The 23,168-nt window shown below is 38.0% G+C and overlaps 1 protein-coding gene across 1 annotated transcript; it reads right to left on the reverse strand.

The window, feature by feature from the left end:
* Nucleotides 1–315: 315 nt before the first annotated feature.
* On the reverse strand, nucleotides 316–20,047 carry LOC129278777 (DNA replication licensing factor mcm7-like). The gene is made up of 16 exons (XM_064111516.1): nucleotides 19,613–20,047; nucleotides 17,064–17,146; nucleotides 15,176–15,340; nucleotides 14,539–14,672; nucleotides 13,593–13,773; nucleotides 12,985–13,046; nucleotides 11,956–12,214; nucleotides 11,341–11,422; nucleotides 9,797–9,928; nucleotides 8,965–9,048; nucleotides 8,302–8,513; nucleotides 7,164–7,345; nucleotides 6,170–6,253; nucleotides 5,487–5,655; nucleotides 4,651–4,760; nucleotides 316–3,742 (listed from the first exon to the last, which is right to left on the reverse strand). The coding sequence occupies exons 1-16, from the start codon at nucleotides 19,641–19,643 to the stop codon at nucleotides 3,535–3,537; spliced, it is 2,178 nt and encodes a 725-aa protein (XP_063967586.1). The 5' UTR covers nucleotides 19,644–20,047; the 3' UTR covers nucleotides 316–3,534.
* Between the last annotated feature and the right edge of the window lie 3,121 nt (nucleotides 20,048–23,168).

Here is a 23,168-nt window from a genome sequence, read left to right on the forward strand (position 1 = left end):
GTAATTTTAATTATCTATACATCCACTTAAAACCCATGAACACCTCTTTACAGTGACACGACATATGCTCCTGCAACATTTGCTCTGGTCTTAATATCTCAGAAGGCATAGGGTTAGAGTTAGGATTGTAATACAGTTTTTTTTATTCAGAATAATGGAAAGATAAGGATTAGGGTTTATTTAGTTTTGGAGGTTATGTTTTTCGATTTTGCTTTAAGTGCAGATTTTCTATCCGTACGATTGTCGCCAGAGCAAATGTCATGGAACCCTCTTTACAAAGCTGTTAACAAACTAGAATGCTGAGGAACGAACATGTTCAACACACAAAGTTTTATTGAAATATACAAAATACACATTCGCAATTTTTCATATGTACTAATTCAGGCAAAGAAGATTCTTTCACTGGGCGGGGATGCTTTGCTAAAATATAGAATAATGTGATACCCCTTTACATATCAAGAGACAAAAAATGGAAGAGAAATTATTTCATTCATCAATATTCCTTGGTTTCTTTACATAGATTACAGATACATGTGAGTGTAATTTCTACAACTATTTACATCAAGATATTAATTCATCCTTTATCAGTGGTAGTATTTTAATCCAACATGCGTGAGAGGAATACAATCAAATCATAATCGCATGTCAAGCATTAACTATAAATATCGAACATGAAAGTGTTTTGTGATAAAATTATGTTGTCTCAAATTAATGAAACAGAATTTTTAAAAATGGGAATACCACAAATACCTTTACTTCACTGTATATTTTACACAAATATATATTTTTGACATTTTGCTCTCGTGCTGTTCTTACAATTCAGTGTAAAATCACTCAATTTTTTGCTTTAAAGGTAAATGCTAGTTTTGGTAACGATATCAAAATGAGTTTGTACAGAATCCAATGAAATGACCACCAAAGTGTATGTTTGTATAAATAAAACGCATGTGCCAAAGGATTCTGGAAGAAATTGTGTAATTGCTGAGAAATCAGCAAATAAGCACAGGATTCGGGTAGAGCGTCGGGCCCGACGCTCAAAGCAATAATTATACACAGTCCCACGTGCGCTTATCTGTGTTAGGGAAGTTCAGTCTGAACATTTTTCAGCGTAGATTTCAAGATTTCACAAAGTTCAGTTTATGTAACTACCAGATCTAGATCCTCGATGATATACTGACAATTAAGCCTGGTTTTACAGACTTTCTCATGAAATCAGTGTTTACTGCAACTACTGGAATTTCTCTTTAATGCTCTTTCCTGCTGTTGTTGGAAAGCATTCTCTTGCCTCACATGACAAACGAAGGCTGAAGTAAAGGTAGCTCCGATAACTCTTTAGTGGAATAACCTGGAACAAAATTCTCTAAACCAATACAACTTAATTTCATTTCCATATAATTCACATTTTCCATTGACTACGGCCCAACTTATCTCAAGCATAAGGCTCAATGGGTCAAAAGCAGGAAACAAAGTTAAATGGGGGCTCGGGCCAAATTCAAATCCGAAATTCAGCCAAGAGCCTTGGAAAACTAAAACATGAGAGCCAAAGAAAATCCCATTGAATCTAATATAAACTATAATGCAATCTAACAAATTTTATGCTGGTGAGCTTCGAAACATTCCCAGAAAAAATATTAAATTCCAAGTTTTTGTTTTAAATCTGGACTCAAGAGACTCGAGAGGAACTGAATACGAGGGCATTTGAACAGCAGTTATCCCCAATGACCTTTTGCACTGACATTCTTTATAAGTATCACAGAGAGAATTAAAAAAACTTTCACCTCCCCATATTTACTTTCCCTTTCAAGTTACTCTTATTATAAAAAGTCATACTTAATCAGGAAACAGGAAAATGATTGTCATTGCTATCACTATCGTTTCCTCTCTATTTGCCTCCCTTTTTAAATGGACGAGTAGGATTTCCTTTGTTTATCAATATTTTTGTTTCATTTGTTTTGAACCAGGATTCTGCCAAGATAAAGTAGTCATCTCGAGCATGCAATAAAAAAAAAAAAAAAGTTTTAAGGATTAAATAATACACCTTGAAGGCTTACATGTTATTCCAAAGTAAGTTGAATTTCTGTATGAAATTAGTGCTTGTACAGTCAAATACAAGAATATTGCTAATTCCAGAAAATTTTCATAAGATACTTCAATAAAAATTCATCTTTTTCTTGAAGGCCCTGTCGCATCGTTCCATGCAAGCCTTGCTTGTGACTTGCGGGTAACTATTTTTGCTACCCGCAGGTTGCCCGCACTGACAGTATCTTGCACGAATCTCACACGCAGAAGCGCACGCAAGTCTGATTTGCACGCAGACAATTTTTGAGCATGCTAAAAAAAAATTTGCGGGTGAGTTGTGGGCAATCACCTGCAACTCACCCATAAGCCTTGCACGGAACGATGTCGTCATGTGACAGGGCCTTAAAGCCCCTAATACCTTTCACACAAATGTTTTTTTCGTTTTTTTTTCAAAAGAACCCCTTGTCTTAAATTGAATATATTTCAACATATCTCTTGTATTCTTTGTTCTTAATAGGGGAGTCAGTCATTTTTCCTGATATGAACTTCAAAGCCTGGACGTCACAAAATGAAAGTATTTTTCTCTCTTCAGATCGGAGTAAATGAATTGCATCTTTGATCAAGGATACAAAATTTTCTTTCTTTTCCCTTTTCCTTAACATAATACACGATTTCAAATTGAGGAATTGTTTTCACAGAATTCTTGCCCAATATTTCATCACATCTTGGTAGTTCTACCTTCTATCCAGATGTCTCTTAATGATCTAAATAATGATTTTTTATTACTCAAAGACTACAGGATTTCGACCCATTGAAGGTAAAATCCACCAAAACTTGGTTTTAAGAAAAGCAGGTACTCAAGAGGAAAATATCCATGACAAACGAGGAGCTGCTCGCGTGTGACATCACATATTTTTTTTTCTTCAAATTACAGATCTAAAATTCATCAATGGATTTTTGCCATCCTATCAACTAACATTTATCTATATTATTTTTTTTTCTGATTTCATTAACCTAATAAAACAACACATGTGTTCATATGCACTAGACAGCAGAGGCAAATAATTTAACAGCAGGTCCCTCATACACATAGATTCAGACATAACTTATTTTCCCCGATTCGTCCTGCTCCTCTTCTGCGTTCTTTGATTACACCACAATACCACAGGAGTTCACACTTTCCTCTTGGGTCGCTTTGCCAACGTTAAAATCTAAAGCCCACAGGAACCTCTCACTCCAGGGCACATGTGAATGCTTGATATTCCTATATATTCAACAGCAATGTCTGCACATACTCGTCGATAGTCTGCAGGCACAGACCTTTGATTTCTTGTCATGCATAAATAATGTAGAGTCTGAAATAGTGAGACTAAATTCACTTATGCGCTATGGCTGCATGATACAGAGAGAGAGAGAGAGAGCTTGGAGTCTAGTCTTCATTCTAGACATGGTATACATTTTCAAAATATCAAACTCGAGTCTGTGCTTGCAGACTGAATTGTCGTCATCATCGTTCTATACTAGAGTGATCTTTGTTTTCGCCGTGTTGACCTGCCAAACGTTCAGCTCCTCGTACGCTTCGATGGCTTCCTCGTACTGGTCGTTGGTGTAGCCCTTGGCGAGGCACGCCTGCCGCGCCTCGGTGTACTTGATGCTACGGCCGGACAGCTCGGAGATCGCATCGCACACGATTCGGTAGATCACGTCTTCGGCACGCTGGGGCCTGGGGGAGAGGGAATTTATCAGAGGAAAAAAATGATTGAAGTTCGTTGAAATCTAAGATTGATATATGTCAGCAGTGGATGCCATTAATTCAGAAGTGAACTATCAGCGAGGCCTGGGGAAGAGGGATTTTTTTTTTTACACACGATACAATCAGGAAGGGCATGCTTAAAATCCTAATTCTACATGTTATGCCCACAATGAAACCCAACATCAGAAGTGAAAGATTTTTTTTTTTGGGGGGGGGGGGTCTAAAACATCTGCAGACAACTTCCTCTATGCAGCTGACTCGTTGTTTCGTATGGAACCCTTTTGGTAAAGCCATTATTGCAGCATCCGGACATGCCCTAGACCGGAGCACATACAATATCCAGTCTTGCTGTCTATGTCATATCCCCGAAGGCTGTTGGTATGTACAGACACAGCCAATAGAGGGCGTCCTGCCTGATCAGTTGACTGTGCTCCATTGATCTTGTGAAATGCACATCCACAGTGATCTGAGGCAGACTAGCCAGCTACAGTTATCACAAAATATTTATTGATGAGTTGGTATTTACCGCAAGGTATATTACCAAAAAATCTACCCCATTCTTTCTTTTTGTTTTATTTCAAAAACATTTTTAAAGATGTTGTTTAAAGTTGAAAATTGATCATTAACTATGAAATAGAATAAGGTCAAAATCATTTCAGTGGGTAATTCACTTTCTGAGACTTCCTGTTTATAACAATATATTGCAGCATTAATTCTAAATGGTTTCGCAAATGAAATACGACAAACTACTACATTACAGCTTTTTCAAATCTCTTGTAAAGGCCAATTAACAAATGCCAGAAGAGCCTTTTTATAAATAAAAAAAATTTCAGTCAATATTTTGCCTACGGATGCAAAGTACGACAAGTCTATAATACCTTGCAGCCGCATCTGATTGACCAATCAAAGATTCCTTGGACATCTCCATTAGGCGCATCGCTTCATTGACGTCCTCCTTCTCTACTACCTCAATCAATCGCAGACGGGCCTATGGTATTCACAAAGATAAGATTGAGAAATTATTACGTACAGTTTTTGCAACTTTTATAAGTAAAATGTACACTATTATAGACACCAAGAAAGTTCTACTGCACACCAATTCTCCTTTCTCTATAATCTCATTACTGACTATATCACATGTATGGAAGCTCGAATATCAGACAAAATTATCAGTATCACAGATAGAATGAAGTTGGGCAAGATTTCTCATAGAAAATGGAGAGTTTTGAGTATTTTGCATAAAAGACAATACAATTGGCACCGTTTTCTTTACAGGGGTATAATTGCAAAAATAAGCCTTCATGGAAACACTAAATGGATTAACATGCAGTGAACCTAAACCAGGGTAGTTTATTTTCACTAACTAATTTGCTATAAGCCAATCAGATGCACGGATTTGAGGTGAATATCATTGATTTGTTTTATGAAAAGCTCCCCTGGAGTGGGATTGAGATGGGAACCATGTCCTATCAAAAAAACCTCTGGGTCCCGTAACACAAAGGTTAGCGATTAATCGTATGCTTGATTTTTTTTTTTAGATTCTTTGGACCTGATGTTGCCATCATAAAATGATGAAAAGTTTTCACGATTAATCAATCATACAAAAAATGCTCTACGATGATTGCTAGGCTTTGTGTTACGGGACACCGGATGTACTACCAATTCCTCTGTCTGATACCCGCAGCATGAGACCAATTGAAACAGACCAACTCACCAGAGCTGTCGCAAGTCGTAGAATACTGAGCAGAGTTCTTGCAGAGGTGAACGTTGAATCCTTGCTCCCGCGAGCCTCTTTACGCATCTCTACATACGCCCCTGTGATGTAGTCCGTCAAGGCCTCAGGGATGACTGGCTGTTTGGTCTTACAGAGGGCGATGTAACGCCTGGGGAATATCATAAAATGGTTAATTATCAAAGTTTGTGAAAGTTATTCAAGAGGTAAGGCAATATATCAAAACCCCGATACCTACATGTATTCAAGAAGTTAAAGGTTTCTGCATTAGGTAATTGAATAAAATCATAAACCTTTTTGTATTTAAGTCAAATGTCAATTTTTTTAATTCTTATTTCACTTCCAAGATAAAGTTCAATACACCCTCTCATTTGAAAGAAAAAAAAATCATTCTAATACAGTGCCTATGGAAGGGGTGAACCAATATGGAATAGTGAAAACATGGCATGGTGTTGAATGGAGGAGGGAAAAATCTAAGCAAACTAGCAAATGTCATTAGGAAAGTGTTCTTCCAACATGAGCTCATTAAATTCCATTTGCCAAAATAGGACCCTGAAATGGTCAAATTCAAAGAGTTGATAGCTTTCCTCAATTTTGCTCTTATATCTATAGTTTGTGTGGTCTAAAAAGGTTTTTCTGAATCATATGATAAATGAGTTACTTACCTCATTAGGTTCATGTGAAGTGGGTTCGTCTGGGTGGGAGGTTGCTTGCAATGCTGATGAACATAGGTGATATGTTGGGCAAGTCTGCAAAAGACAAAAAAAGTCACAGATTGGTAATTACTACACTGTATAGTAACAAGAAAATTCCTCAAATTTATTCTGAATATAACTAATCAGGGTACAAACAGTTTCATACCACAAATTAATACATCACTTAATACATTGGACCAATGTCTCTAAACATTTTATAAATATTTTATTATCCTAATCATCAGGTGCTGGCTTGCCTGCACACAGTGCATTTCTTTCAACACTCCCTGGGGAGCATTCAAGCAATCATTCTTTCTTGTACTGAAACTCTCTTGGATCATTCTCACTGTCTGCCCTGTCCTGCACAAAAATGTATACACTTTATCCACTCCCTGGGAAGCATTCCAGCAATCGATCCGTCTTGTACTGAACTTCATACCTCAAATAACATTCCCTATCTGCCCTTTCCTGCATACAAACATAAACTTTTCTCAATTCCTTTGGGAGCATTCCAGCAATCAATCTGTCTTGTACTGAACTTCATACCTCAAATCATTTTCCCTGTCTACCTCATCCTGCAAAAATATGTACACATTCTCTACTCCCTGGGGAGCAGACCAGCAATCAATCTGTCTTGTACTGAAACTCTCTCCCCCAATCGTTCCCTGTCTACCTCATCCTGCACAAATATGTACTCATTCTCTACTCCCTGGGGAGCAGACCAGCAATCAATCTGTTTTGTAGTGAGCTCATTTACATCAAATCATTCTCCCTATCAGCCTTGTCAAGCTTGAATTGCTCACTTTGTCCACTCCCGGAAAGCATTCCAGCAATCAAACAATCTGTGTTGTACTGAAATTCTTGACCTCAAATCATTCTTCGTGTATGCCCTGTCCTGAACATAAATGTATACCCTCTCTCCACTCCCTGGGGAGTATTTCAACAATGATCTGAGCTTCCTCACCTCAAATCATTCTCCCTGTCCGCCTTGTCTTGGATGAGCCACAAAAGATCGAATCGAGATAGAAGTGCAGCCGGAAGCTGGATGTTGTGCTCGAGGGATTTCTTAGGGTTATAACGACCATAAGCGGGGTTGGCAGCAGCCAGGATAGAGACACGGGCATTCAACGAGGTCATGATACCGGCCTGGTGAGTTTCAAGAAAGCGATATTTAAATGAAAATTGATATATATATATATATATATCTAAACTAACAAATCAACTTCATGATGAAGAGATTCAAAACATGTAAAGCCTGGGGCATTAAAAGAGATTTTCATACTCAAAAGACTTAATCTGATAGAATATTGCAAATTATTGCACACCAACAGAGCAATTAATAGAACTTATGGCACACAAGTATTCAAGGAACTTCTTTCTCCCTTTAATCCCTCCCAAGTTAAGTGTGGCAATTGTAGCGATCAAAATGTGTGGATGCCATGGTGGGAGTTGAACTTTGGACCTCATAGTCCATCGTTCAATGACTTAATCAATGAACCACAAGACATATTGACTACATACAAGCTGAAGGGCAATTCCATAAAATAACCAACTTTTTTTTGTACGTCTGACCCCCATTTTCTCATTCTCACTTATTGCCATGAACTGCTGAAGTCGTGAAAATTGATAGCATTATAACCTGTCATATGAATAAGAAAACAGAGGCGAATCATTTCAGATACATTTAGGCCCCATACTGGCTTTTTTTTTTTTAAATTAGGGGGCCTTTTTTCAAAAACTGTAGCCTAAATTCCCAACATTGGATAAGCATTAACATTGCAGAGAATGGGAATTTTTCTCTTTGAATTTTTTTTTATGGGTGCTTCATGAAGCTGTCCGTATAAGTTAAGAGCGACTTTAAGAACGACTGGTGATCCTTTCTCAGGCACTACATAATCACCAATGAACGTTTAGAATATCATTTACCACAAGGAAAGTTCACAAGTCGTTCTTAAGGTCACTCTCAACTTACAAACAACTTTATGAAATGGCCCCCCAGGGCTCTTTTGAGGTGTTGGGGGGCAAAATCACCAATAGCCCCACATAATTCTTTCCCCTGCCATGAATGAATACATGCTGAGCAAGCTGAAGATATAAATCACCTTTGCAATAGAGATAGTCTGCTGTTCCATCACTTCATGGATAGCCGTCCTGTCCGTCTCGTTCATCTTGTCAAACTCGTCGATGCAGCATACGCCCTCATCGGCCAGCACGAGGGCGCCCCCTTCCAAGATCATCTCACCGGTGACGGGATCCTTCATGACCGCAGCGGTCAAACCGACGCCGGATGACCCTCGACCTGTCGTGTACTGACCTGGAAAAAAGAGATACAAGGATGTTCCACATTAAACTTCCCAGTTTTCCACGATGCAGCAAACAGAAAAATTTCACAGAACTTTGGGGAATTACAGGGACTGCACAGAAATTTACAGAAAACACAATTTTCAGGCAGTCCAAAACTTGAATTAAGACGAACAAAAAGTGAAGATCAAAGCAAAATCTGAAATGAAACCCCCATACATCAGTGGAGGTTTGGCCAAACAAATCTTTCTGAAGCTTTATCTGCATACATTGTAGTGCATCTATGTAATGTAAACTTATGTTTTTCTAAGATATTTTTTTCTTTATCTTGAGAGAGGACTTTCAAATGCATGTCTTCCCTACAGAAAAACAGTATATTATTGTATTAATCACATGAAATGAAGTTTAATCAAAATAAAAACAAATTGAATTAAAACAAGAATAAATTGCAAAGATGTACTTACTCCTTGGCGCAAGACGGTCAATGTATCCGAGCAACTGAGACTTGGCGACACCAGGATCACCCATCAAACAGATGTTAATGTTACCTAAATAACAAATCAATATAAAATGCAGTTCAATGATAGTTTTCTTATAATTTCTGATTTAAAGAAAATAAAGACACATTGACTTACTTTAGCCTTACACGAGGACGATAGGGAGTTTTCTGGAATGTAGAGAATAGATTGTCTAAAGCCTTTCATGATAAAGCAACCTTTCTCGAAAATCAGTGAATCAAAACAGTACACTGCAAAAACACCGGTGTTAATTTTACACCATCCCGGAATCTATATATGTCCACACCAGAGAAGTATTGAAGCAACACCAGTTTGGAATCAAACCAATGATGTTTTAATACTAATTGGTGTTGTAAAATCACCTTTCTGGGGTTAGACCAAAACCAAACTGGTGTTGTTTAACACTTCTCTAGTGTGGACATATATAGATTCTGGGCTGGTGTTTAATTAACACTGTTTTTTTTGCAGTGTAGTGCTGTCCTGGACTCTGGACAAATGACATATTTGCAATAATTCGGCAGCTCCGAATCTTAGGACAATCTGCTGTCCCGGTTCACCAATTTTCGACAAAGACCTCTACAAAAGCTGTCTATTGTGATTTGATGGGCATTTTGAATAGATTTAATATGTTGTAGAATCTGTCCCTTTGCAACTACAAAAACTCACTAATAACACTTCAGGAATACACAGATCCCACATTGTCTTCAAATCAGTGCCACATAGAGTTTTTGTTAATTCTGCAAGTAATCCCATCCCAAAGAGAGAGACTATTTCTTACCTCTGATCTTCATGCCCTTGGGCGACCTATCGACCCCACCGACCAGGAGTAAGAGGAGAGCTTTCTTGACATCCTCCATGCCGTAGATCTCGGGTGCGATGGAACAGGCAAGCTTCTCATAGAAGTCCTCCTCTGCCGGGTGAAAAGGCCACAATGGATTAATGCGCTTAGATATTGCGTTATACACATGATAGTGAGATGTGATATGTCGGGTATTAAATTCACAAACATGATCAAGATTTTCATGCATCTGGGGAGAATTTTATCAACATTTATCATTCAAAATTTCCTGGCATAATTTCCTTCAGCCTGGAATTTATCCACAATGTGCTGCACTCAACCCAGGTGAGGTAAATGGGTACCGGCAGGAAGTAATTCCTCAAAAAGCTGTGTGCACCTGAATAGGTAGCCTAGCTTAGCCGGGTAATAATAATAGCAGGGCCCGCTGGGAGAACAGTTTTCGGAACTAAAGTGGCTACCCTGGGTAAATATACCGTCAATATTATCATTATCAAAATTTGGTCAGATCTGACAACTTTCCTGATTTTGATTGGCTGAAAAGCACAGTTACTATGGTAACTCTTAGAACAGGACTTGTTGGATAAAATGGCCGACAATAGGAGTCCCCAAGCACAGACTCATATTTTACACTTGAACCAATTATACCATGAATTATGAGTGAAGACTGGACATCAAACTATGTCACTGCCAAGCCACAGTAAATAGTGAATCTAGACTCACCACTTCAGACTCTACATGATGCACTAGGCCGATCGCATAAACCAAGGGTTTAAAGGGATGGTCCGGGCTGAAAATATTCATATCTTAATACATAGAGTAGAATTCACTGAGCAAAATGCCGAAAATCTCATCAAAATTGGATAACAAATAATAAAGTTATTGAAGTTTAAAGTTTAGCAATATTTTGTGAAAACAGTCGTCATGAATATTCATTAGGTGGGCTGATGATGTCACATCTCCACTTTCCGTTTTCTTATGTTATTACATAAAATCATAATTTTTTTCATATATGTGTGAATAATATGTCTCCCGTATAATGAAATAAGTTGCAGCAATAAATATCTAATGCACTTTATCAGTTGTCATTCCAATTTTTCTACTTCTTGGAGGAAAAAATTTGAATAAACCTCATTTCATATAATAAAATACAAAAGAACAAGTGGAGATGTGATATCATCAGCCCACCTAATGAATATTCATGACGACTGTTTTCCCCAAATATTGCTAAACTTTAAAATTCAATAACTTTGTTATTTGTTATCCGATTTTGATGAAATTTTTGGCATTTTGCTCAGTGAATTCTACTCTATTTATTAAGCTATACATACTTTCAGCCCGGACCATCCCTTTAATGGGGGTAGAAGTTTTTTTTTTTTTCATCCCCCTAGAATTTGATAAAAATTCATTCGGAAAATAATCACATTTTCATCGCTTTAGTTTGTTAGCTTTTAACGGCAATTTGTAATTGCACATTGGGATTGATAACATGTTTTAGTGAAACTGGGCCAAGGAGTCTGACTCACCTGCTATCTGCTGAACCTCCTCCTCAGATAGCTCCTCCATCGACATCTCTTCATCATCCGCTTTGTTCATCTTGATGATACTCTGGATGGAAGAAATAAGATAAAAGATTGTGCCACCATCAATACAAATGTATCATGCAAATAGACCGGGGCCCCGTCTTACAAAGAGTTGGGATTGATCCAATCAACCACAACTACAGTATGGACGGCCAGCAACAAAAACATCTAAAATGTATGTTAGTTTAAAAGATTTCTAGATATGAATGCATATTCATAAATTAATTGTTTTCTTGACAACTTGGTGTGTCTGCCTTTGTTTACAATGACATTTTGCAAATTTCCTGCAGAAAAAATTATGACACTGATGGATTTCCATAGAGTTACGATTGATTGGATCAATCGTAACTCTTTGTAAGACGGGGCCCTGAATGTGATTTGAATTCTGAGTAGAATATAGGAAAACATTTCATGAAGCAATTATCAACAAATGGGGACTTCCTGGGGTTCTTTTTTAAATTTCTTTTTCAGGACTATAATGAGCATTTTGGGGGCTAAATCACCCTTAGTCCCCATGTAATTTTTTTTCCTGCTCCACAGACTGTAATAAAGACTCACATGTGCATCCATGAAGGTCTCCGAGAGCAAACCCTGGGTCATCTGCCTGAAGCCCGCCCTCAACATCGGGAGGAACACGCCGGTAACGCTGACGTGATCGCCCGGCTGGCACTGGCGCGTTGTCTCGCCCCGAGCGTAGACCGTCATGCTGCGCGGGATGTTACCGATTGGAACCTGGTCACTCTGTTCCTGGATCTTGACCTCCTGGAACTTGACGAACTTTGACCCTCGGGTCTGGAGGTAGAGACGACCACCGGATCTAGAAAAAAAAAACAGATTGTGTTTGTGGTGGATGGTTGAAGATGCAAAATAACAACTGCCATGGACCTACAATGTACCTCCATCAATGACACCGTTCTCACTACTTTCCTAAAACTAGTTTACTGGAAACTAGTTTAACATATAGTGAGAACGGTCGAAGCAATCTTGGAAGCGATCTTCAAACCGGTTCAGAAAACCACCTCGCAATGTAGTTTTCAATATCGCTTTCCCTCGTTAAACTGGTTTTAGCGTGCGTGAGGACACAACCGTTCTTCGGGAAGCGATCTTCGCACATTTTGAGTGCGCTACTCCACACGACAGGTGTAGAATGCCTACGCTGCGGTTTCGAATTTCGCGCGAAAGGTGTCACCCCACTGAGAGCATTTCCATAGGAACAGGATCGCTTTAAGTGAAGTGATTCTGAAAACCACTTTCGTGTGATCAAGTGGGAACGCTAGCAAAGCGATCTTCCAAACTGGTTTCCCGAATCGGTTTCCAGTAAAGTAGTTCTAGAAAGCGTAACGAGAATGGCCTCAATGAATTTACAAAATTATCTCCTTCATTGCTACTGTAGTACTCAATGGGTAGTATTCTCATATCAAAGGTTTAGTTGACTTGAGGCCAAATTAGACCACAATTTTATGGAGTGCAAATTTCAGAGAAAAACACTTTGAAAATCTCAAACTTAGTTTTATTGTTCCTCTTTGCTAAAAGAAGTTTTTAAATATAGTAAAATACAAGAATATTGGCTCTGCATTATCCACTTACTTGTTTGTTGTACACTCTTGACTAGGGCACGTCAGGAGAGGCATGAACATCGGTGAATTGATCTAAAACGATAAGGGAAAATTCGAAGAAAAGACATTTTGCTCACATTAACATCACATATTTATCAAAGGTAAAAGAAAGAAGTTGCAGTAAACAATTATTTCATGAGAAAGTCTTCTAAATCAAGGTTGTCACTGTAAACTTATCTTTGTGAAATCATGAAATCTTGGCTCAAAACAGATATTTCTGATGATTACTAACACAGAAAAGCATATGTGGGACAGTGTATTAATACTGCATGGCAAATACCCAACATTTGATGGAATTCCATGCTTACTTTGCTCATTTCTCAGCAAACACGTATTTTCTTTCAGAGCCATTTGGCACATATCTATATTTACAAACACTTGGGTGGTTGTTTTATTTGATTCTGTTCAAACTCATTTTGAGATTGTTACCACAACTGGCATTTATCTTTAAATGTATACATGTATAATCAAATCCAGTAATTACGGATGTGTTCATTAAAAATCATTCAAAATGCATACTATTCTATTTCTGACCTTAACATTAGCAGGTAATTACTTGTATGAAGCCTAACCACCTACCGGTTGATAAGTCTCAGCACCGCACTGGTCACATGTGTATGTTGCAACGGTCATCATGGGCTTGACCTCTGTTGACCTGGTCACGATACCTCGAACCTGGACCAGCTTGCCGATACGTTGAGCCTTGATGTCACGGACAGAGAGGGCTTTCTGCTGGGAGGACGTCTTGAAGTACAGCTCACTGTAAGAAATAACATTAATGTGTTTCTTGTTTAGTTTTTTTTATTACTACCATGATGGTCTGTGATTGTACTGAAGATTTATATTGCCTGTACTTGAAAAACACTTTTGTAACAACGCGTATGTTCAGAAAGAGAGACAAATAAATATCTTATGTATCTTATCTTCATAAAAAATAGCTTTCTTTTCATTTTTTTCTCCAAAAATAGCAAGACATTGGAATGGTTTCATAAATGTGTCCAGCGGAGATGCCATTGTCTTTTGTGTTGAAATTTATGCAAGCAGCAGTTACGTTGGCTTCATTTCATAAATGCCAGACGATGAATTGTGCTAGCCTGTCACACACTATTCATTGGAAGATTAATAATTCATAATTCTGAAGATCATTTCAAGTTTGTCCCGTTTGTGTAATTGCCTCAGAGTAAAGGCTGATGATACCAACCGGAATATGTTGCAATTTTGTCACTTGGACCAATTTGATACACTCTTGATTTTGTCTGTCTGTCATTTGGTCCAAGCTTCATTTGAATACAAGCTTGGTATTGTCGTCAAAACCACACACAACATGTAATTGCAATTTCTTCAACCATATGACAGGGCCTTAATGATTAAATGATTCCTTTTAATTTCATATTTTCAAGAAAATACCTACATGGTCCATCACCAGCAAATTAAATTTGAGTGGAATTATATCAAGTGAGAATAGAGCGAATGGGAACAGTCCAAGAAAGATAAGACCAAGTGGCAATCGATCAGTATGACTTACTATCTCCTCATAAGTTCAGCGGGGAACTGGTTCCTTGCATCACGAGGCTGCTCACCAGCGTTAGGACCTCTCACCCTCTGCTCCATAAGAAGACGATGCTCGATGTACACATCCAACGCATCTTTGTGGATCACCTACATTTCATGTGAAGAATGTAAAATACTTTGTTAGAGCAAACAAATAAACACATGAGATTACAATCAGAAGGTAATGAAACAGACATAACTAGACAACAAAGCTAGAAAAGAAAAGGTCTACAATTATAAATCATACACCTGTCACCCCCCAAGGCCACCAATAATTCACCCAAAATGAATTTTGAAGTTTTAATTGAGCATGGAAAGCACATCTTAAGCCTTAAAATGATCAAATTTGCTGCAATTGATCAACAATAATAAAAAAAAAAGTATGGTACTAAATTAAATTTAGAAATTCAGTGAGAGCTTTAATAAATATGGAAAAACACTGTTGGATATTTGGGTTCACTCAAGCATTTGTGAGATGAATTAGATGATCATGAGCACACTACATGTATGGAATTTCAGTGAAACTTCCTAGCATCAAAACAGATATCAGTAATTAAGACAAACAGCTGAACAATCAGTTAAATACACAAGAACGCAAAAAGCATCCTAACCTCTTTCTGTCTGTAATCTGGAAGTAGATCATGAATCGCATCAGCAAAGAGCTGGATGTAACGGCGGGTGTTCTCAACGATGGCCTCAGCAAGTTCTGGATCGTGTTCAGAGACATCGTCGAGGTCGATGGTGAGGGCAACCTGCTCTCTGTGTGCAATGCTCACCTAAACAAATTAATACAAAAAGATTTTAACTGAAAAAAAGTGTTGGATATGATTGAATTGATACCTGAAGTAATCATAGTATTGAACCCTTGAAAAGACACATATTTGTGTATATAGGAAACCTGTTCCTGCTCACAAACATATTGTCCAGGACTCACCCACTTCCTTCACAGTCAGTGGCGTACCGTGGGTCACGGCATTGGGGGGGGCACCAGCAAAAGTTTTGAGTCACTAAGTGAGCGCGCAAAGAGCGCCCAGCTGCCAGGTATACCTAATAGAGATATTTTAAGGACAGTGCCATTAAACGGATATGTCTCTCACTGGTCAAATAATGCGAGCGCGAAGCGCGAGCTTAAAAATTTTGATATTTAGACCTAAAAAGGGAAATTATAATCAATCTCTTGTAATCATGATATGTACCTGTCTCGCTAAATAATGCGAGCGCGAAGCGCGAGCTGAAATATTTGTAAATATTGACCCCAAAACAGGAAGATTTTAAGGACTATATTTTAGAATGCATTAAGAGTATACACATCTCACCATAGTCATCTAATGCGATTGCCAATAAGCGCTTGCTGATTTTGTTAGAATTACATCTAAACATGCACATAAAGCACTTGTAATCATGATTAACATACCCATCTCATTAATCAAATCTTGCGAGCGCGAAGCGCGAGCTGAAAATTTAGGAAATTCAGACCTGAAGAGGGGCATTTTAAGGCTTGTTTGTAGAAATTCACGAAGACCATACGTAGTTCACTAACCAAATGATGCGAGCGCGAAGCGCGAGCTGAAAATTTTTGATATTCAGATTAGAAAGAGGGACATTTAAGGACTGATTCTAGGAATCCATGGAGAGCAGACATATTTCACCAATCCACTACTGCGAACGTAAGCACGGACAGGAAATGTTTTATATCAAGACCTTAAAATGGGGCAATCACTTTAAGTAGTCATGAAAAAGAAGCATACTATTGTACATAAAACAATAACTCGAAGTGCGAGGAAATATATTTGGCAGTTTGGTGTATATTGACTTGAAAACGGGAGGTTTTAGTATAACAGGATTATATATCTCGGTAAACAGACAATGCGAGCACCAGGAACAATGAGGACATAGGCCCTGAGCAAATTATGTTTCATAAAGTTATGAAAAAAAATGTTTCTTATGTAATATAATATAACATAACATAATTATGATATAATATAACATTATAATGAACAATAATGTCTTCTTTCCCACTTCGTTTCTTTTCCTTTCTCCCTCTTTTTCTCCTTTTCCCCGTTTTTTTTTTTTTTTTTGGTCAGCCGATTGGGGGGGGCACGTGCCCCCCCGTAGTTACGCCACTGTTCACAGTAATATTGGATTAAATGATTTTAGGTTTATTAACTGCCTTGAATAGAGAGAATGCTTTGTTACGCGACAGAACATAAATATCCAACAGTAATTTGTATCCAAGTACAAAAAATGTTACTTTGAAACTCAAACACAGAAAAATTAGAAACATACATGTACATGACAGTACATGTACACCCTATAACAGCTTCTTCCATTGATGGTTAACGGATGATGCTATAAAATTCAGGTCATCATTCTGATGAGTCAAAAGCTATCAAATAAGACTAAATAACATTATTCCTTTAATTCTCTAGTAAGAACAGTCTACATGGTCATGGCACACGTAACTGATATTTGTGAAGATGGGTAAAAGTAATTTCTTACCAACTGTTGTGCATATTTGAAGTTCTTCTTTCCTTTCCTGCCTCCATCAACATAGAAATCAGTCAAGAAGCCTCTGCATTTGTCTGAAAAAAATTGAAGTGAGAAAGAAAATGTGTGAAATGGGGAGAAGATATTTGCATCTATTTATATCTTAAACGAATCAAAGGGCAGATATTCAATCGCTTGATGATTAAGTGAACAATCAATGTTCCTGGAAACTTTATTTGCTTTCCTTTTAGGTTTTTCTTTTTTACCCCTGCAGTTCTTGACTGTGCACAAACATGGTCAGGCTCCTGAACTAAGGCCACCTTCGCCTTCAGCAAGAACTTGAAGTTCATGCTACATGTAGTATGTGATAGTGTGAATGGAGCAAGTAAGATTTAAGAACACAAAAATTCTCAGCTGTGAAAAACACGTCGAAAAGTAAAATCAAATCATAATTAGAAAGGAAATTGATCAATAACAAACTGAATTCGATGACATCATGGCAGAAAAAGAAGTGGTTACGAGGATGGAAGATATTCAAACGATATTCAACTTATTTGCTACAATGTATGAGCTCATTGCACAAGGCGCTGGCAGTAAGCATGTCTCTGACACTATCAGGATTCAAGATCACACTCAAGGACATTGGTAGGATGAAACTCGGAAGACTGCCAAAACTGACACTATCTTGCTTTTGTGCAAGCCTTGCTAAGCAAAGACTGTGCATGCTCAAGGATTTAGGAATCTTAGAGAAACCTGTCACTCTACAGAAAATCAAAGATTATGTCACCTTCTTAGCATCCACAGAAGATCACTGTCAGAATGAGTCTACATTTACATGAAATCTGGTAAAACTAGGAGAATCTCTCTTGATGGATAGAAATGGAACATTTAGAGGAGTTACTTTGACTATCTACAACAAGTTCATTGTATGTGATTCAGGTTCTCAAGCAAATTCAGAATCGTCACCTGACAACAAGGCCAAAGGAGGGCATAGACATGCTCTCAAAGAAAAGATACTGAATGAGATATCTCCAACAAAGAAGCAGGGGACCATTTCTAGGAGATCAAATCATCCACAAGAGGATCAGACATATCTTTGTTGATGCTGCAGATGGTGCAACTCCGAATTCTGGAATGCAAGGGAACTGTCCTGAGCAGAGATACAGACGATGACCTGGGCCACGTAACACAAAGGTTAGCAATTAATCGCTAAAAGAAATGGCCTATCAAGATCATCGTTGCATGCACATTTTGCTCAGCAAAATAACTAGGAACCAATCAGAATTGTACTTTCAAATTAGCGATTAATCGCTAACCTTTGTGTTACGGGGCCAGAATACATGAACCTGGCAGAATCCCTTCAATTTCTATACCGTCCTGTACAATCCACCATACAGACTCTTACCCTCACAAAAAGAGCGGGAAGAGGGTCAACTCTGGAATTGATGTAGGGTACAATTGTAGGCACAGGCCTGAGTAGGTCTCAACTGTTTTTTTTTTCATTGTTGATCTAGTTCTATTGAACATGAAATGCAGGCAAATCCAGAATCTGATCTCTTCATGTTCCAGACCAAAGAATTGTCATGGACTCATAGTCATTCAGTATGTAAACTGAAAGCATGTTTGACATTTTATTGGCATTGTAGTTTGACCCAATGATGAGCTTCATATTTGCAATAAAAACATTGCATTAAGATGTATATAGCCTACTTCTGTGATTCTCGAATGTACATGTATTGTTTATTGGACTTGTCAATTGGTTTATCTTCTGTATAAGTTCTTTGAATAGAATAATTAGAACGCATGACTGTACACTTTAAATCTTGGTTGAAGATAATAACATTAACAAGTACAAGTTTCACTGCAAAATGATGATGCCGATTTAAGCTAATTTCCTGCTGTATTATTATATTACATGTAGGAGTACAATCAGATTTGTCTGCTTGCAGAACTGCTGATCTGACTTTGACTCCAAAATAGTCATATTATTGTCTTTTTCATTGAAAAATGCCACATCCAACATTTGATCCAAATGGTTTTGAATAGGTTTGGTAGGCTATGTAATTTTACTATTAATTTATAGACTTAAGAGTAGTCTCTAGTCTGGTCTTCTCTTTTTTACAAACCTGAATGAAATTTTACTAGGGCCCAAGTAAGAAAGAGAAAACAGATGAAATAGAATCCATACATCATGCAAATGCAGCCATTAGGAAAATAGGAAATGATTATTTCTTATGAAGCCTAACTGAACTCCCTCCCATTCCGCTCACACTCAACGTTAGTAAGTTAGATTTATAAAATATTACTTTTGGGCGATGTCCAGGCCAGCAGTGGGCTCGGAGTCAGAGCGGAGTCGCGTCGGAGCCCGCGCCCCGTCGCTGGCTAGGCTTTGAATATGCAGCTCAGGCATGGGAGCAAGTGCACTGCGTCCATTTAAACTTTAAATGGCTTCACCGCGGCCGGCGCGTGCGACTGGCTTCAATTCATCCGATCATCCAAACTGTTCTCCGTCTCAACATCTCACAAAAACAAGATAAAAAACTGTCGTAAAATACACTCACCCTTTTCTGCAATGTAATCCCTGGCTGCCATTGTCTGAACTTGTAATTTACTGTACTTAAATCAAATTCCACAACCAAACAATATTTCTTGAACAGCTAGCAGACCCTTTTGTGTACAAAATCACACAGACGAACCTGGCGCGAAATATATCACGTGACACGCCAGCGCGAGTTGACTAGTCTCACGCTGTGAGAATTTTGTAATTAAATGCCAATTAATCATTTACAGATAGGTATTCTGCGCTAAAAATAGACAATTCACGAAGTAAATAAATTTCAGAATGATTCTAAATAATCAAATGGTCATAATTTATCGCACAGACGAACCTCTCGAGAAAGATATCACGTGACACGTCTTTATTTAGAATGAAAATAGGTAATTTACACGCTTTAAGGAAGACAACGACTTTTCTTTGTTGTTGTTTTTAATTCGGTATTGTGGTTCGATACATGCACGATTGACAGCTGTTTCTCTGTTACGACGATACCATGCTCGTCCCTAGATTTTCATTAAAGCGTTCTAAACAGAAAATATGCCTGAAAAATATGGCCCTTTCTCCGATTGTAGCACTGTTGTTACTTTTTTTAAAGTTTTGTATGTTTGTAATTATTCTTTCACGTTTCCTTCTCATTTTTTTCTTTCTTTGTTCCGGGGGGGGGGGGGGGGCGGTACTTCGATTTTGTTTCGGACGGCCCGCGGGGGTGCGCGGCTAAAGATTCAAAACCCATTCCCATATTTACCGGTCATTTTGGCTGAAAAGTTACCCATTATTAAGGATTAATTGAAATTTAACAAGCAGAAAAAAAAGGTTATCACCCAAAATTGAAGGAGACCATCCCACTGGGCAATTTGTTACCGATTACCAATTTTACCGGTTATTACCGGTAATATCACCCGGAAATTTGAGTAACACCAAATATTACCGTTATTACCATGTTATTACCGAAATTATAATTACTGTTGATACCTGTTACTGTTATCAACCTGATGAAACCTACATTTACCTAGTTACAACAGGGTGGTGAGGGGTAATAAGGGTAATGTTGAATGACTTTGATTGGTTATAACATTGCAAACTTTAGTAATAAGAGCAATCTTACAGCAATCCCAGCGAAATTTTCAAAGTCCAAAAAATTACTGTTATCACCCTGATGAAACCAAATTTTACCCAGTTACAAACAGGTTGATAAGGGGTAATGGGTAATGTTGAAACGCTTCCATTCCCAGACAGCAAAGTATCTGGATCACATACGGTTCTTATCTGGGATATCTGGGTCCCATATGGGCCCACATGGAACCCAGATGAAAACATATACTTGAACCCACATGGTGCCCAGATAGGACTCAGATGGAAACGAGACCTCCAACCCATGCGGAACCCATTAATATTGGGTAAATGGAGTAATATCAGATGGTAATATCAGGAAAATGCTGGGAATATTAGTTACTCATGAATATTCATTACTACAATAAATGGCCAAAATTTTAGCTAATATAGCTGTAATAATTAATGTGTTTATGTTTATGCAATTATTCCACCCAGAAAATTTTCAGAAAAATGTGTAGTTTATATATCATATTAGTCATAATCATGACATTAATTTTAGAAAAATGTTTTAGGGTTGAATAATTGTTAACCATAATTTGTCAAGTGTTGTAAACTCGCTCAATATATAGAAGTAAATGACAGGGTTTGGTGGATAGGTGTAGGATAGGATTAGGATTAGGATGTAGGATTTTAGGATAGGATAAGATGATATGGCTTAGAGTATGGAGTTGTAAAAATGTGCTTCAATGACCCTAATGACACTAATTGTTTTTTTAATGAGCCGACATTAATTGGGTAATATTGGGTAAACAGAGTAATATGAGGTGGTGATATCATTAAAATGCTGGAAATAGTAGTTACATCATACTGAGAAATATTGGGTAAATGGAGTAATATCGGGCAGTAATATCATGAAAATAACTGGAAATATCGGTTACATCATACTGGGTAATATTGGGTAAATGGAGTAATATCGGGTCCGGGTAATAACGGGGAAAGATTGGTCTACTATTTCCCCGTTACTACCCACTGGTGTTACCGTGGTAATAACTACGTTATTACCTGTTACAACCCGGGTAATATCGGGTAAAATGCCCAGTGGGATGTTTAAGGCCGGGGTATCTAAAAATTGGGGCCATGGACCCAAGTTTAAGGCCAGTATCTAAAAATTTGGGCCATGTTTAGGGATTTCTTCAAAAAAAGCGACACATTCCAGCGGCACATCCCCGTATGCCTTATTTCGTGAGTGACGTACCCCTCCCCCGGGCTTTGTTTATATACACTCGTTCATTTTCTTCTCCGTCTTTTTTGTCTTTTTCTCTTATATTTAGCGCGCGCGAACAAGGTCCTTCAGGGGGGGGGGGGTATCGTGTGCCAACAGTCCACCCAAGCGAGAAAGGGGGGAAAAAGGAAGGAACAGGGAAGGGGAGGATGAAAAGGAAGAAAAAATATATTAAGAAAAGGAAGCAAGGGAGGGAAATAATTGGGGGAAACTCAGGTCATTATCCCTGATCTATTAAAAAAAAGATCGCTCGCGTTTTTCCTTCACATTGCCTTGGAAAATCTACTCAAGAGGATAACTCGCTCGTGATTCTACCCAGAAGAAACCAGTTCCATATATCAAAATGCATTCCAGTTCAAGCAAAGTAGCCTATGGGATAGTGCCAGTCAAGGGCGGAAATCTCTCCCCAAATGTAGGGGGACCAGGGGCTGGAAAATTTGACAAGCAAAAAAAAATTGTTATCAGGCCACAAATTTAAAGTCACTCCGACCAAAATAAATTTGACGAGGCAAGCAAGCAACAACAAAAAAAAAGGTTATCACCCAAAAAGTAAGGGCATCTCGTCCAAAATACATGTTTTATTTCGATTTTGAATGATGTATTTCTTTCCATCAAAAATAGTAGGGGGGACATTGGATATTGTGTCCCCCTACTATTTTGAGTAGGGGGTCGCGCGTCCCCCCTGGGATTTTCGCCCATGGTGCCAGGCAATTGTTTTAAATCAAACTGGTGTTACTGAATTAACCTATGAGTCATGACCAGCAGGCCTAATTGTTACTGTAGATTTTTACTTGGCCAGTTGATTTTTAACTGGACCAGTAAAACTTCTGATGATGCAGATCACGTGGTTTCATATCTCCCGTTTTTTAAAACACAGAATTATAATTTAGAATAGTATAATAAATGCAAGGTCCAACTGATTCTTAAAAAAATCAAAATAAGTGTGTAAACTAGCTATTTTACAATATATGTAATTATTATTTTAAATAACAGAAATATTCATTTATGACTATCGTTTTCCGCCATATTTCACTGATCATGATCATGATGTTAACAAATCAAACGGACTTGTTGGAACATTATAGTTTTATCCCACAAGACATGTTTTATCCCCACAATTACGTGCTTCTCACCCAATAAAAATCAACGAAAATTGTCAGATTATCCGACAAAGACAATGTTGATGGAACGCCCCCTGCCCCCTTGGCCTCGTATAACACAAACG

This window comes from Lytechinus pictus, chromosome 16 (genome assembly GCF_037042905.1).
Source record: "Lytechinus pictus isolate F3 Inbred chromosome 16, Lp3.0, whole genome shotgun sequence".
NCBI lineage: Eukaryota > Metazoa > Echinodermata > Echinoidea > Temnopleuroida > Toxopneustidae > Lytechinus > Lytechinus pictus.

Bases quoted from the DNA above. Each gene is read 5' to 3' on its own strand.
- LOC129278777 (XM_064111516.1), bottom strand. From the start codon at position 19,643: ATGGCAGCCAGGGATTACATTGCAGAAAAGG. The intron at 12,215-12,984 runs GTAAGTGGATAA...TTTTTTTTCTAG, and splicing joins CAAGAGTGTACAACAAACAA to ATCCGGTGGTCGTCTCTACC. The intron at 11,423-11,955 runs GTGAGTCTTTAT...TCTTCCATCCAG, and splicing joins AGACCTTCATGGATGCACAT to AGTATCATCAAGATGAACAA.